Source organism: Cajanus cajan, chromosome 4 (genome assembly GCF_000230855.2).
Source record: "Cajanus cajan strain Asha chromosome 4, NIPB_CcT2T_4, whole genome shotgun sequence".
Classification (NCBI taxonomy): domain Eukaryota; kingdom Viridiplantae; phylum Streptophyta; class Magnoliopsida; order Fabales; family Fabaceae; genus Cajanus; species Cajanus cajan.
The window spans coordinates 6,014,295-6,028,840 of NC_138520.1; the positions used below are offsets into that span (position 1 = coordinate 6,014,295).

A 14,546-nucleotide genomic window follows, 5' to 3' on the forward strand; every position below is an offset into this window, starting at 1 on the left:
ATGCATACTAAGGCTATGGTAGATTGACACCCAAACTATCCTAACCCTGACAATATTGAACTTTCCTAGTTTAAGTAGAGAATTCCAAGAAACCATGTTATGTTGTGGATTTTTATCTAAATTTATTGTTGATGTAGCAAACCCAAAAAGATCGCAATGTTAAGTTAGTTCAGTAGAGTCAAGCCACTTAGACTACTAACTTGTGTTGTAAGAGATCTCTTAATTGATATGCATGACGACACATTATGTTTTTTTGTTGTCATGTTATGGAGTTATTTTGGAGGATGATAGAGTTATTTTGGTGCTACTCTATAGTATCTATTTTATAGTGTTGCTTGACTGATAGAAAACCTAGGTTTAAACTTTCAATATTGGATTATTGTATTTATATGCTTGTATAGTTATAGTTACAATCCTAGTCAAAAAATTTATTTTACTATCTTAGTTATTAGTTAAATTTCTACACACACATACATACACACACACACACACATATATATATGAGTTAATCACCTATACACTGTCAGTGAAATATTTTTACACTAGCAACCAATTATATCTTTTAATTGTGTCATGTCACTGTTAAAAGTAAATGTGTTTATAGTGATATGACACAATTACAAGATATAATTGGTTGCTAGTATAGAAAAACTTTACATTGACAGTGTATAGGTGATTAACTCTCTATATATATATATTACACGTATATCCAAATATTATTTGTGTATTAACATTAAATAATTAGATTTATGTTTAGTATTTATTTTTATGTGAATATGATTGTTGCTATGTAAAAAAATCAGGAAATTCATCTACATTATAATTCAATTAAATCTTACTTTGGATAATTTGTTGTGACCTCTATGAAAAAGGTTTGACGTGATATTTTATATTCAGTTTCTATTTAAAAATAAAATAGGAACACAATGTAAGAAATATATTTTTATTTATCCATGGAGATGAAGTGAAGCAGAGTTGTTATTAGGGAGTTTGGATGGGAGCATAATAATATAGGTTTGGTACATGTTGAGAGAGGCGGTTACAAAGTGGGGCCTGGAATTAGAGCATGAATGTTTCATGCAGATTTAAATGGGTAGAAGAGTTTGAAAGGTTGCCATCAATGGGTCCCAGCCTGCTCCCTTCCAACCCAATTGCCGGTAGAATTGGGACCCACCCCTTTCCGCGTGTGCTAACTGCTCATGCATTCGTCAACCGCCTTTAATATTCTTCCTTCATTCTTCTCCATACCTTATCTATACACTCCCAACACGTGAATAATCTATTTACCAATGATCTCTACTTTTTTTTTTTCGTCCCTGGAGTATCCATCGCTAATAGCAGTGACTAATCTCCTCGCAACATTGGAGGTACCTTAAAAGATAGGATAGCTGGTCCTAAAATTTAACGCAGCTACATACACAAGTCATGATTTGAACCCTGACTTTGCTTAAGTGTGGATCAACCCCTACCGCTGAATCACACGCTTGGGGTTAATGTTCTCCACTTTAAATACGTAAACGACTTTGTTAAACATTCAAAAAAAAATAAAATTAAATAATGTTGTTATCTATCCTAATTTTACTTCACTCGAACGTAATTGTGTTCAATAATTGATATGTATGATTTATTAAAAAAAATTTAATTGTAGTTTTGATCCTTCAAGTATTGCAATTGTATAATTTTGATCCCTAAGATTTTAATTGGATAATTTTAGTCCCTAAAAAATTGTAATTGTACAATTTTAGTCTTTCAATTTTTAGTTAAACAATTTTAGTCTCTCAAATATCATAATTGTACGATTTTAGTCTCTCTTATTAAAAATTTAATAATTTTAATATATATATACATATATATATATATATAATATTTTAAAATTATACAATTATTTGTCTATTCAAGTTAACATATATTATAATTTTCATTAATGTATCAAATTATATATATTTATTATTACTAAATAAATAAAATTTATATATTATTATTTTTATAATATTATTAATAAATTAATATCAATAATATTATTAATATATTTATAGATAAACTAATAATTTGATAAATATAACTTATTATATATTACTATACTTTTACAAAAATATAAGTATATTAATTAGAAATATACATATCTTATCTAATATATTTATATTTTTGTAAAAATATATTAATATATACTAAGTTATATTTATCAAATTATTAGTTTATTTATAAATATACTAAAAATATTATTGATATTAATTTATTAGCAATATTAAAATATCAATAATATATAAAATTTATTTATTTAGTAATAATAAATATATATTATTTGCTACATTAACAAAAATTATAATACGCGTTAACTTAAATAAGCAAATAATTGTATAATTTTAAAATATTATATATATATATATTAAAATTTTAAAATTATTAAATTTTTAATAAGAGAGATTAAAATCGCACAATTATGATATTTGAGAGACTAAAATTGTTTAATTAAAAATTGAAGGACTAAAATTGCACAACTTCAATCTTTTAGGGACTAAAATTACCCAATTAAAATCTTAGGGATCAAAATTGTACAATTGCAATATTTGAGAGATCAAAACTGAAATTAAGCGAAAAAAAAAAAAAAAAAAAAAAAACCTATGCTAAGCCGTCTCCTCCCTCTCTTGTTATCTTGTCTACGTTTAATTTAGTTATTGTTAGTTCTGTCTATGGATATTCTATATTACTATATCGTTGTTTTACGTCAAATATTATATAGATTTTTTTCTCAAATAATTATTTTAATTTGTAATTGATGAAGCGTTATATTAATTAACTTTACCTACAAAATTTGTCTAAACTTTTATAATTAAGAAATTTGCTTTGTCGTTTTAATAGATTTCCTACTGATTAATAGATTAAAAAATAAAGTTATTTCATACCTAGAAAATATATATAAAAAAATGTTTAATATACCACTAAGCATATAAATAACTAGTGTTAACTTGTCACAACTTAATTAATAATATCAAGCTACACAAGTTTATACATGGCCTCAAACAAGCCTCAAGACGTTGGTTCAATAAATTCAACACCACACTAACTTCTCAAGAATTCAATCAGTCCAAGTATGACTACACCTTGTTTACTCAAGGTACCAATTCAACATTCATTGTCATACTTGTCTATGTTAATGACATTGTTATTGCTAGTCCAAACCCTACTGCTATCACCTCTGTCAAAGACATGCTCCACCAACACTTCAAATTGAAGGACCTAGGTGATTTAAAATTTTTATTGGGCTTGGAACTATCAAAATCTAAGTCAGGAATTTTCATGTGTCAAAAACATTACACTCTCTCCATTCTTGAAGACTGTGGAATGCTGGCCTGCAAACCTGAGCTATTCCTATGGAAGCTTCGTTGAAACTACATGTTGAATCTGGCACAAAACTCTCTAATCCAGGTGTATATAGAAGGCTTATAGGGAGGCTCTTGTATTTAACCATTTCTAGACCAGATATTAGCTACACTATTCACAAATTGGGTCAGTTTATCTTTGATCCTCATTCTGGTCACATGGATGCTGCTCATATGCTATTAAGATATCTTAAACACACTGTTGGTCGAGGAATTTTATTCAAGACCAATTCTGACACTAAACTTCATGCATATTTGGATGCAGATTGGGGCTCCTACATTGATAGTAGAAGATCCACCACCGGTTTCTGTGTTTTCCTTGGAAATTCTCTTGTTTCCTGGAAAGCTAAGCGGCATAATACTGTTAGCAAATCCTCAGCAAAAGTAGAATACAGATCTCTAGCATCTGTCTCTACTGAGCTAACTTAGCTGAGGAATTTACTGACTGATTTCAACATACATATTCCATATGTTACTGTTTACTGTGACAATCAGGCTGCTATCCACATTGCTTCTAACCACACATATCATGAAAGAACTAAACACCTTGAAATTGATCTTCATTATGTCAAGGAACAAGTGGACAAAGGTGCTCTCAAGTTAATCCGTGTCAGAAAGCATCATCAGCTAGCTGATATCTTCACTAAGTCCTTACCCTGTACTGCGTTTCTTAACATATTGTCCAAGCTGGGAGTTGAGAACATATTCCTCCCATCTTGAGGGGGTATTGAATTTGTATGACTTATATAGTTAATTATTTTGTTTATTTTTTGTTCTCCTTCCCATGTATATATATTGGCTTTGCCATTCTAAAATAATACAACACAGATGCATTTTTAATCAATTTCCTTTCCTTTTCTTCCTCTCATGGTGTTGATCGTCTAACAGTTTTAATAATGTTAAATATATGAACAAAAAAATTTGTTGTCTGTAATGATCTTTCGGTTCAAATATGATTTTTTCCTTAAGAAAATATGTGTGATCTTTAAAAAAAAAATGTTTAATTAATGTAACTAATTATTTGATAATTAAGATATTGAAATAATTAAAATAGAATTACTTACTTTATGCATTACTTTTCATCACGCCTCCACCAACATGGGAAAACAATTATTTCCGAACTACATGATTTATAGTGATTCAGCGTACTTTAATGAAATAATAAATTAATTTGTCAGTTTTTAAAATAAATTTTGAAAGAATCTATCATTTTTATAATTAATTTGTTTCCGAAGTATACTCACTAGAAGTACATATCAAAATCATGTATTTCGTTCATTTTGATTTTTTATTATTATGGTTTGTTCTCTATTATTGTATAGTTGTTGCGAGGAACCAAGAGTATTGGACTACAGAAAAATATAAAAAATATATTATGATTAAGGTAGTTTAGTTTTGACTTCAAGTCTTCAACACAATACACGGGTGCCATTTTTATCAATGTTGCACATAGTAGAAGATGGAAGAAAATGAGACTGCAAAACCAGAATTGTAGAATTGACCCCAAAAACAAAACAAACATTGAACGGGAGATTAGGAATGTGGTAAGCATTGGAAAGAGATAATGATATATGAAAATAGACCAGGTACAATGACACGAGTGTTTGTGCCATCAGACATCAGTAGTCGTGTTTGACACAAACAATGCTAATTATAAGGACACAAAGGATATAATCCAAATGGAAAAAAGGCAAATCTATATTTAAGGAGGCAAACATGACATATGGTTATTACTTGGCTAGAAACTTCATTCTGAAACTATTTAATAAGGACAACAAATTTACATTGAAAATTAACAATCATCCTTTTCACCAGCCGCTGTTATAACTTGAATAATCTAATTGCTGTTAACAAAACATTATTCTTAACCAATGATTTTAGAAGATAAAATTGTTGGAGTTTAAGTGTGTAGTGAAATTCATATCTGATCAAATTAAATATATTGAATAGTATAAAAGTAAAAAAAATTCACCTACATATCTAATTTTTTAAGGTTTTGAATTATGTTATGTTGTTAAATTCTATGAGATTTACCCACTATCAAAGTGTGGATATTCTTTAGTGTTTAAACTCTCTTGACCCAATAAATAAGTGATAAATCAAAACTAGCTCTAAATACCATGTAAGGAGAATTGAGGAAATAAGAAATAATAAAAAATATATTAAGGACCATAAAGAGTGTGTAAGGTAACAATATACTCATCTTTTATTGTGAAAATAAAACTGAAATAAAATATCAGACCTTAAGAATACATGCATTTCTTATTTTGGTCCCTTAACAGGTTCGCTTGGACCCATTAAGTCTCGGCCATAGTAGTATGGACTGGTATACTGTGACTATTTGCTCTGAACTTAAACAAGTATGGGCCAAAGAAATTGGAACAAGTGCAGGCCTAATATATCGGAAACATAAATTATAGGCTTTTTAACTGTTGGCTGATGATATATACACTTCCATTTTTTTTATATATATACCTCCTTTTTTTTAAATATTAAATTCTTAAATTATCTTTAATATTATTTGAAATAAAAAAAAATTATTCTATAAAATTTTTTTCGGAGGTATATTTGTACATAATTATGGAAATTTTTTTACAGAATACTAAAATTACTATTCCGGAAATAACTTTCTGTCAGAATAATTCTGGAAAGTACTTTCTGTAACACTAGAATTACTGTTGCGAAAAGTTCTTTCCGGAATTATGGTAACAAATACACACACTGTTAATATTCCAGAAAGAATTTTTCGCAATAGTAATTCTAGTGTTACGGAAAGTATTTTCCATAATTATTTGGACGAAAAGTTATTTCCGGAATAGTAATTTTAGTATTCTGGAAAGTATTTTCCGTAATTATTCTGACGGAAAGTTCTTTTTGGAAGGTTCATGATATATACACCTCCTGTTTTTTTTATAAGTACACCTTCTTTATTTTTTTAAAAAAATTATAAAATATTATATATATTTTTTAATTTTATACCTTTAACTTTCAAATTTCTACTTTTTTCTTTTTTTCACACACTTTTTTTTTCTCTTTCAATTTTTACATGTTACCAAAATAGGTGGGGAAGGAAAGATAATGGGGTGCATGTAAAAATTGAAAAAGAAAAAAAGAAGAAAAAAGAAAGATCTGTAAAAAAGAAGTACTAAATTAAATATTGTGAATGTAAAATTAAAAAAAAAAAAAAAAAAAAAGCAAAAAGTTAAGAATATTTTAAAATTTTAATTATTTTTTTTGAAAAGGAGGTGTACTTATAGGAAAAAGGAGGTGTATATATCATCAACCTTTGAAAAACACTTTCCAGAATAATTTTTTTTATTCCAAATAATATTAAGGATAATTTAAGAATTTAATATTTTTTTTAAAAAGAGGGTGTATGTATAAAAAAAATGGAGGTGTATATATCATCAACCTTAACTGTTTTAGGTTTCCATAAGATTTGGATTACTAATGAATTTTGGGCTCTTGTTGTGTATCATTTGCCTTTGCCCCAGTAGAATGGGCCTTAAGTCCAGCAAGGTGTGTTATCAAACCCTGGCTTTGTACTTCCGGGCCATCTCGTATCTTTTTTTTTTTGTTCGTCCCTGGAATATTTATCGCCGATAATAGTAACTAATCTTCTCGCTACGTTGAACGCACCTCAAAGAGTAGGATAGCTGGCCCCAAAATTTAACGCGGCTGCATACATAATGCAAGATTCAAATTCCTGACCTTGCTTAAGCATGGAATAACCCGTACCGCCCATCTCGTATCTCTAGCATTATGATACATGATTTCTATTATTTTTCCTCTCAAATTTAAATGAAAGGCAACTACCGCATTTTCGCCACAACAAACTCGTTTCTTTTTTCTAAACATTATGTAATGGTAAAACTGAATCTTTCTATCACAAAATAAACGAAAAATATTTATCTAATTTTATTATAAATGATTGTTAATCGTAATCATACTCCTGTTTATGAAATAGGACATCGAGGGAATGAAAAGAAAACAATGGTATCCATCTCATGTTTAAATGATTGCCATTATTTTTTACATTTTTGTTATTTATATATACGGATATTTATTTGTGTGTGTACGTAAGAATATATCTGAGATTACACATTTTTTTAAATCCAAAATTTAACGTCCTCTTTAATAATGTAAGTTGCTTACGGCCATCGCACTCAACATGTGTTGTTGGTAATTCATATATCTCTGTTGTGTTGGTTATCAGTTTTAAATTATGAAGTACAGCGCTATTATGAGAGAAGTAAGCAATGAATAAATTATTATAAGTATGAATCTGCATGAATTATTGTTGGTAATTCATTTTTGTTAATTACCACTTCAGTTCTACATAAGTATCACCTGCATGGATATTTTAGATCTTTTTGTGACAAAACATTTTAAAGGCTAATATGATAATGTTTAAACTTTTCATGTATTAATTTTATAATTTTTAGAAGACTAATGTAGTGACTCGTGTAATTTTGGAGGAATAAAGAGAGTTTTCTCCAAAATTTATAAATTGAAATAATAGATTTTCCAGTGTTTACGATGAAAACAAAAAAATGCAAGCAATAAATTATTTGACATAAACTCTGTTCAATATATTTTTGATTAATATAAAATATATTAGATAGAAAGACTATCGCCTTATTTTTTTCAATAGTATCCTTGTTGTGAAGAAAAAAAGTTATAATATTTTTGCAACGGTAATTAAAAAAAAATGAAATAGAGAATAACAATAATTCCCCCTCACATTTTCTTAAGTTACTGATAAATATATTTAAAAATCTAGAAATGAGAATAATTATCCCCTTGCCATCATTTTCCCGGATATCCCTCTTATTACTCCTCATCGAAACAAACTCTGGGTCTCTTTTGTCTACCGTGTGATTGCTGGATTCAAAGTAAACATCAAAAACCCTTGTACCTACCTTTGTCCCCATGAATAATGACTCTTGTTGAGTTTTAAGATAATGACGTCATGTTTTATAAATAACGCGCTATACATAAAAATAAATTTCTCAAATCTTCTTTCTATTTCCGATCAACTGTGACAAACACATGTGATCATATAACATTAATTTATTAGACGTAACGTAACCCATATTTTCATGTAAAGTACTCCAACTCTCTTACTAATAATCTAAACCTAGGGTGGTACAATTTGTTTTTTAACATTCTAGAGTTCTTATTATTATAATAAATATATTAAATTTAAAGTGTTTTTTTTATTTTTTTATTTTAAGTTTGATCACACTCTTTCAAGTAAGGTTTAGAGCATTTATTAATATTTTTTTTCCACATAGTACGCGGGGAAAAAGACAGGCCGCTGCTGACAAATATCTAAGTTAGCTATGATCAGTCATGACCTACAAATCTTATAAAATCTATATTTATTAATATTATCGAAAAAAATCTATATATATTAAAGGAAAATAATTTATAACAAACTGTAAAAATCGCAGAAGAAATCATCGCAGGATTAAAAATAAGGGATGAAATTTTACAACGATATAGAAAAGTAAAATATTAATTACTATAAACAATACAAAGTTATGTATTAACTAAAGTGATTAATTTTTTAGATTCTGTGATTAGCAGTATTAATTAAAAGACATAATTAGTGCAATTAGGTCCAAATGGTGCAGCGCCTCTTAGATTGCTTGGAAATTATTTGAAGATAACTAGTGGAAGAATATTTGGTTAGTTATATATTTGAAATGGTATTTGTGAGAGAATATTAATGAATAATGATGAAACATAAGGTTAAGGTTGAGTTTAGTAGTAATGGAGAATGAATAAAAAAAGGTATCCTATTGGAAAGCATGAGGATGAGGATGAATTGAAAAGGTTGAGGTTACATGCATATAAGAAGGTTAGAATTGTAATGATTGAATAATAATTAGTGAGGTCTAAGAAAGAAGATACTGAACTCGGGGCCTTGAGAATGAGAAGTATTATGAGTATCAGGGTTAATCATATAGAAGGCTTCGGAATCCTTGGAGCCAAGGACCCTCTGGAAGCGAGCCCTCATGTAAGTCATTTCCCCATCACACTCCTTGTGATCAGAAGCGGAGGGGAGCACCCCAGCTCCCATGGAAACCCCTCGCAAATGCTGCATCACCTGGAGCTCATCGTCGCTCATCTGCTTCCGCCTGATGGAGTACCCAACCTTCCTCCCGTTGCAGTACACGCCCCAAACGAACTCTTCCAGAAGCTTCTTCTTGTTCGTCCTCGTCTCGCTCTCCAGCGCAATCCTCACTATGTCCGAACCCATCTCCTTGTTCAGGGCGCTCGCCAGCATCGGAAGCTCTATGAGGAATATCGGCATTTCACGCGTGTCCTCTTGTATGGCCAGACTCACCCTCCCCTTCCGGTAACCGAAGATCGTACCCGTCGTCGCACTGTCCTTCAGCATTTTCCTCGGCCTCCCCAACAGTGCCACCATTTTGCACCCCGAACTCAGCATCGGAAACAGCTTCAGCATTCTCAACAGCCCCCCTCCTCCGCTTCGCTTCTTATTCTCCCCCGTGCTGTGACGGAGCAGCGACGCTAAACCCGGGTTCACGTTCTCCATCCACTGCACCGGTCCCATTATACCATCTTAATTAACACAAAACTATTAGCTACTGACTCACTCATATGCATGTGTAATGACTAATGAGAGGGTTAGGATTTATAGCATAGGAATCTTTATATGATTAAAGGTTGATGTGACCAAGTTTTGTGAATTGGATGTGATAAGATAAGGCCCTAAGGGCAGGCTAGCTGGACGCTGGACCACGGGGTGGGGTTAATGAGGGAAGAAAAAATAACTCTACTCGCATGTGCCTCTCTGATCATTACTTTCGAGTATCAACGTCAATTGCTTTATGCTTTCTCAAACCTTCACCCATAATTATTCACATCCTTCCCTCCCCTAACTTACTTCTTCTTCTTCTTTTTTTAAATGTGTCAGACCATAGGTCGTATTCAACCATCCAAACTCTCTGTTAGGCGCTACAAATTATCAAGAGGCCCGCCCACTCTTTCTTTTCTTTCATTTCATGCCTTTATTTCCATTAATTCCACGCCAATGCCTTTTTTCAACATACCCCAGCTTGCAAAACACAATTTATACAATGCCCCCGACATTATTACGTCTAATTGCACCTAATTTTTACTTCACTTTTCATCACCATCCACTCTACATAAATACACCCCCAAAGCGTCTCATTAACTTCTTCCAAAACCACCTCCCATTTTTCATAATTGCAAAGTGCATCCTTTTAATGTCACATAACCAACTCTACGTACTTTCGTATATAAAATTCTCATCACCATCAATATACGCTGCTTCTCCATAGGGCAATAATTTTTCTACACCTACAGGCTACACCCTCAAAGCTAGCGTCTCATCAATTGGGCCAAAAGCAGCACACATGGATGATTATTCAATTGCAAAGTCAATCCATTCAATATAACATAACTAACTCTACCTTCGTACGTATTCATCACATCCTTAATTTCAACTAATATCTCCCCCACAAGTAAAAGATCATTAAAAAAAAAAAAAAACACTGGATCCAAAAACAACAAGAAGAGAAATCGAAGTGGCGCATGAAAAAATATTTATTTTCAAAATTAACAAATTGGGGTTAGTGTCGAAGGTGGGGGACCTTTCACGCGAAGAATGAAAAAAGAAGAGGCAACGTCGGCATCAGTCTGGTACCATGAGAGGTTGACAAGTAAGCACTGGAAATAATAAAGCTCCTTTTACGTGTGGCTCATTGGAATATGATTTGGGCATTCCTAATTTTTCTGCCCCTCATGTGCTTCTGTTTGATTGCATCATTCATGAGCAAGCTAGGTACTCAAATACAATAAATGCAAAAGGGAAAAATTAAATAAATTGCAGCCTAATTAATTAAGTTTACATATCATAATCAGGATTCAGGAGGGTGTGTATCAAGTAGTGGATTATTATGTTTTGATACGTTGCAGTGGATATACATGGACTTCAAATGTGGCCAGGAAAGAATTGAAGCCAGCTATACCATGGATTTGATAATCTTTGGTTAAATGGACCTACAAAACTACAAATTCCGGTGTACTGTTCCAGAGCAGTGACTGATTACCAGCCACTATGTTCTAAGTATGTCCTTACTTGGATCAAACATTGCAATGTTTATTCTCTGCCTTACACTTGCGTCCTTCTAATGTTTTCTTTTGGTTCTTATTTTCTTTCCAAGTGAAACATCAAGTTAGGCTAAACTTTGACATTATTATCCACACAAGAGCGGCAATTCCCGAATCAATGAATTAACCTAAAATAAATTATTCTTGATTGAGAGTGCCTTGGAATTATTGGGGGTAGTGATGGGATGGATGATTGTACACTACTTTTTTTTTTTGGTTTGTATTATGTGACAGGTTGAATTGCCTGTTGTTCATTTGGGAAGATAACATAACAGAAACATTTTACCAAAAAATACACTTTCTGGAAATAGCGAGAAGCTTTAGTGGCCAATATATGCTGGGTCTCAGATTTCACTGTAACAGCTTGCCAAAAAACCAGTCACAATCACGTCTTCGACACAATTTGCTCGTATCCTGTTCAAACTTAACATTCAATATTTCAATGGAAAAAGGTACCGTGAAATATAAAATAAAAGAGGTTCCACTCAACAACATTCAGATTAATAATACATCAAATTAATGATGAGCTAATCATACAGAAATCATTTTCTTTCTTCTTTTTTCTCATCTCAAACAAATAACAAAAATTAAATAACTTTTTATATCCTTCTTTTATATATATATTTCCTTCGACTCCATTTTTATTCAAACAAGCAGGGACAAGAATCCGTCTCAGGATGTAAATCTTCATCAAATGTATATATCTTTTACAAAATATTATGAAATCCTATTTATATTCAACGAAATTGTAATTTTATTGAATTATCAATTGTAAGTATTAAGCGTGTAATGTGCAGTTAGCATAAACCTTTAAACCGTAAACTACTATTTTAGTATATATGTACAACGGATAAATATTTTTAATATATATTATATAATAATTAAAAATCATAATAAATATTTATTTATAATTTATATTATTAATTTACAAATGAAAAATTAAATTATGATATGAGTTTTTCTTTTTTAAAAAATTATTGACAATTTGTTTTAAAAAATAATATCAAATTCAATAGTTGATCAAGTAACAAAAACAATCGTTTTTACCATTATTGTCGGCCTCATTGATTTGGGCTTTCACGAATCCATGTGATAATTTGAAGGCCGATGATATATACACCTTCATTTTTTTATGCATATACCCCTTTTTAAAAAAAAAATATTAAATTTCTAAATTATCCTTAATATTATTTGAAATAAAAAAAAATTATCCTAGAAATTTTTTTTCAGAGGTATATTTGTACATAATTATGGAAAGTTCTTTCCGGAATACTAAAATTACTATTCCAGAAATAACTTTCCGTATGAATAATTTTGAAAAGCACTTTCCGTAATACTAAAATTACTATTGCGAAAAGTTCTTTCCGGAATTATGGTAACAAATACACACACTGTTAATATTCCGGAAAGAATTTTTCGCAATAGTAATTCTAGTGTTACGGAAAGTATTTTCCATAATTATTTTGACGGAAAGTTATTTCTGGAATAGTAATTTTAGTATTTGGAAAGTACTTTCCGTAATTATTCTGACGGAAAGTTCTTTTCGGAAGGCTCATGATATATACACCTCCTGTTTTTTTTTATAAGTATACCTACTTTATTTTTAAAAAAAATTATAAAATATTATATATATATATATATATATATTTTAATTTTATACCTTTAACTTTCAATTTTCTACTTTTTTCTTTTTTTTTCACTCACTTTTTTTTTCTCTTTCAATTTTTACATGCTACCAAAATAGGTAGGGTGAAGGAAAGATAACGGGGTGCATGTAAAAATTGAAAAAATAAAAAAAGAAGAAAAAAGAAAGATCTGTTAAAAAAAGAGTACTAAATTAAATGTTGTGAATGTAAAATAATAATAATAAAAAGAACAAAAAATTAAAAATATTTTAAAATTTTAATTATTTTTTTTGAAAAGGAGGTGTACTTATAGGATAAAGGAGGTGTATATATCATTTGAAAAAAACTTTCCAGAATAATTTTTTTTTTATTTCAAATAATATTAAAGATAATTTAAAATTTTAATATTTTTTTTTAAAATGAAAAGGAATACATGTATAAAAAAATGGAAGTGTATATATCATCAACCTAATTTGAACAAGGCCTGTTACAATATCACCACTGGGTGTGGAGACTTCAAGCCTAATTGCGGCCCGTTAAAGCAACAATAGTGGACTACGGCCTGTTACAATATCCGTTGTTTTGCATAGATGTTGGTAGGTTGATGATATATACACCTCCTTTTTTTTATAAGTATACTTCCTTTTAAAAAATAATTAAATTTTTAAAAAAAAAATAATTTTTTTTAATTTTACACCTACAACATTTTATTTAGTATCTTTTTTCACACATTTTTCCTTTTTTTTTCTTTTTCAATTTTTACATGTACTCTCTTACATTTCTTTCACCCTACCTATTTTATTAATATGTGAAAATTGAAAGAGAACAAAAAGTGTATGAAAAAAAGAAAGTAACAAATTAAAAGTTGAAGGTGTAAAATTAGAAAAATTAAAAAAAATTACAATATTTTATAATTTAAAAAAAAATAAAAGAGATGTACTTGTAAAAAAATAGAAGTATATATATCATGAGCCATCTTGGTATTTGCAAAATATATCTGTAACTACAGATTTTAAAAATTGATCCAATTTATAAAATAGGAAGACCCGTGATATATATACTACTTTTTTAATATATATATATATATATATATATATATATATCGTTAATTTTTTTATTTAATTTTTTAAATTTTATATTTACAATGTTTAATTTAATATTTTTTTCTTTTTATATACATTCTTCCATCTCTCTTTCAGGGCTTTTTGACCCAACCAGAATCATTATAGAAACATTTTACAAGAATATGATTGTTTTCAGACTAATTTCTACTTTGGGACAGTTAACCATGAGTGTCATTGGTCAACACAGTGAGACCCTTGCCACATTTTTTTTTTTGTAAAATATTATATGGAGAGTGACACATGGCACC

General features: G+C 29.8%; 2 protein-coding genes across 2 annotated transcripts; one reads left to right on the top strand and one right to left on the bottom strand.

Annotated features, from left to right (window-relative positions):
- The first annotated feature begins 3,371 nt into the window (after window positions 1–3,371).
- Window positions 3,372–4,100, top strand: LOC109802735 (retrovirus-related Pol polyprotein from transposon RE1). Its single transcript, XM_020364142.2, has 2 exons — window positions 3,372–3,788; window positions 3,876–4,100. The coding sequence occupies exons 1-2, from the start codon at window positions 3,372–3,374 to the stop codon at window positions 4,098–4,100; spliced, it is 642 nt and encodes a 213-aa protein (XP_020219731.2).
- Window positions 4,101–9,166: 5,066 nt separating this feature from the next.
- Window positions 9,167–10,292, bottom strand: LOC109802565 (MIZU-KUSSEI-like protein (Protein of unknown function, DUF617)). The gene has a single exon (XM_020363977.3). It carries the CDS (start codon window positions 9,964–9,966, stop codon window positions 9,274–9,276), a length of 693 nt encoding a protein of 230 aa, XP_020219566.1. The 5' UTR covers window positions 9,967–10,292; the 3' UTR covers window positions 9,167–9,273.
- Between the last annotated feature and the right edge of the window lie 4,254 nt (window positions 10,293–14,546).

Coding starts and splice junctions, on each gene's coding strand:
- LOC109802565 (XM_020363977.3), bottom strand. CDS start 9,966: ATGGGACCGGTGCAGTGGATGGAGAACGTGAACCCGGGTTTAGCGTCG.
- LOC109802735 (XM_020364142.2), top strand. CDS start 3,372: ATGGAAGCTTCGTTGAAACTACATGTTGAATCTGGCACAAAACTCTCT. Junction 3,789..3,875: donor AATACAGATCTCTAGCATCT/GTCTCTACTGAG, acceptor TGTGACAATCAG/GCTGCTATCCACATTGCTTC.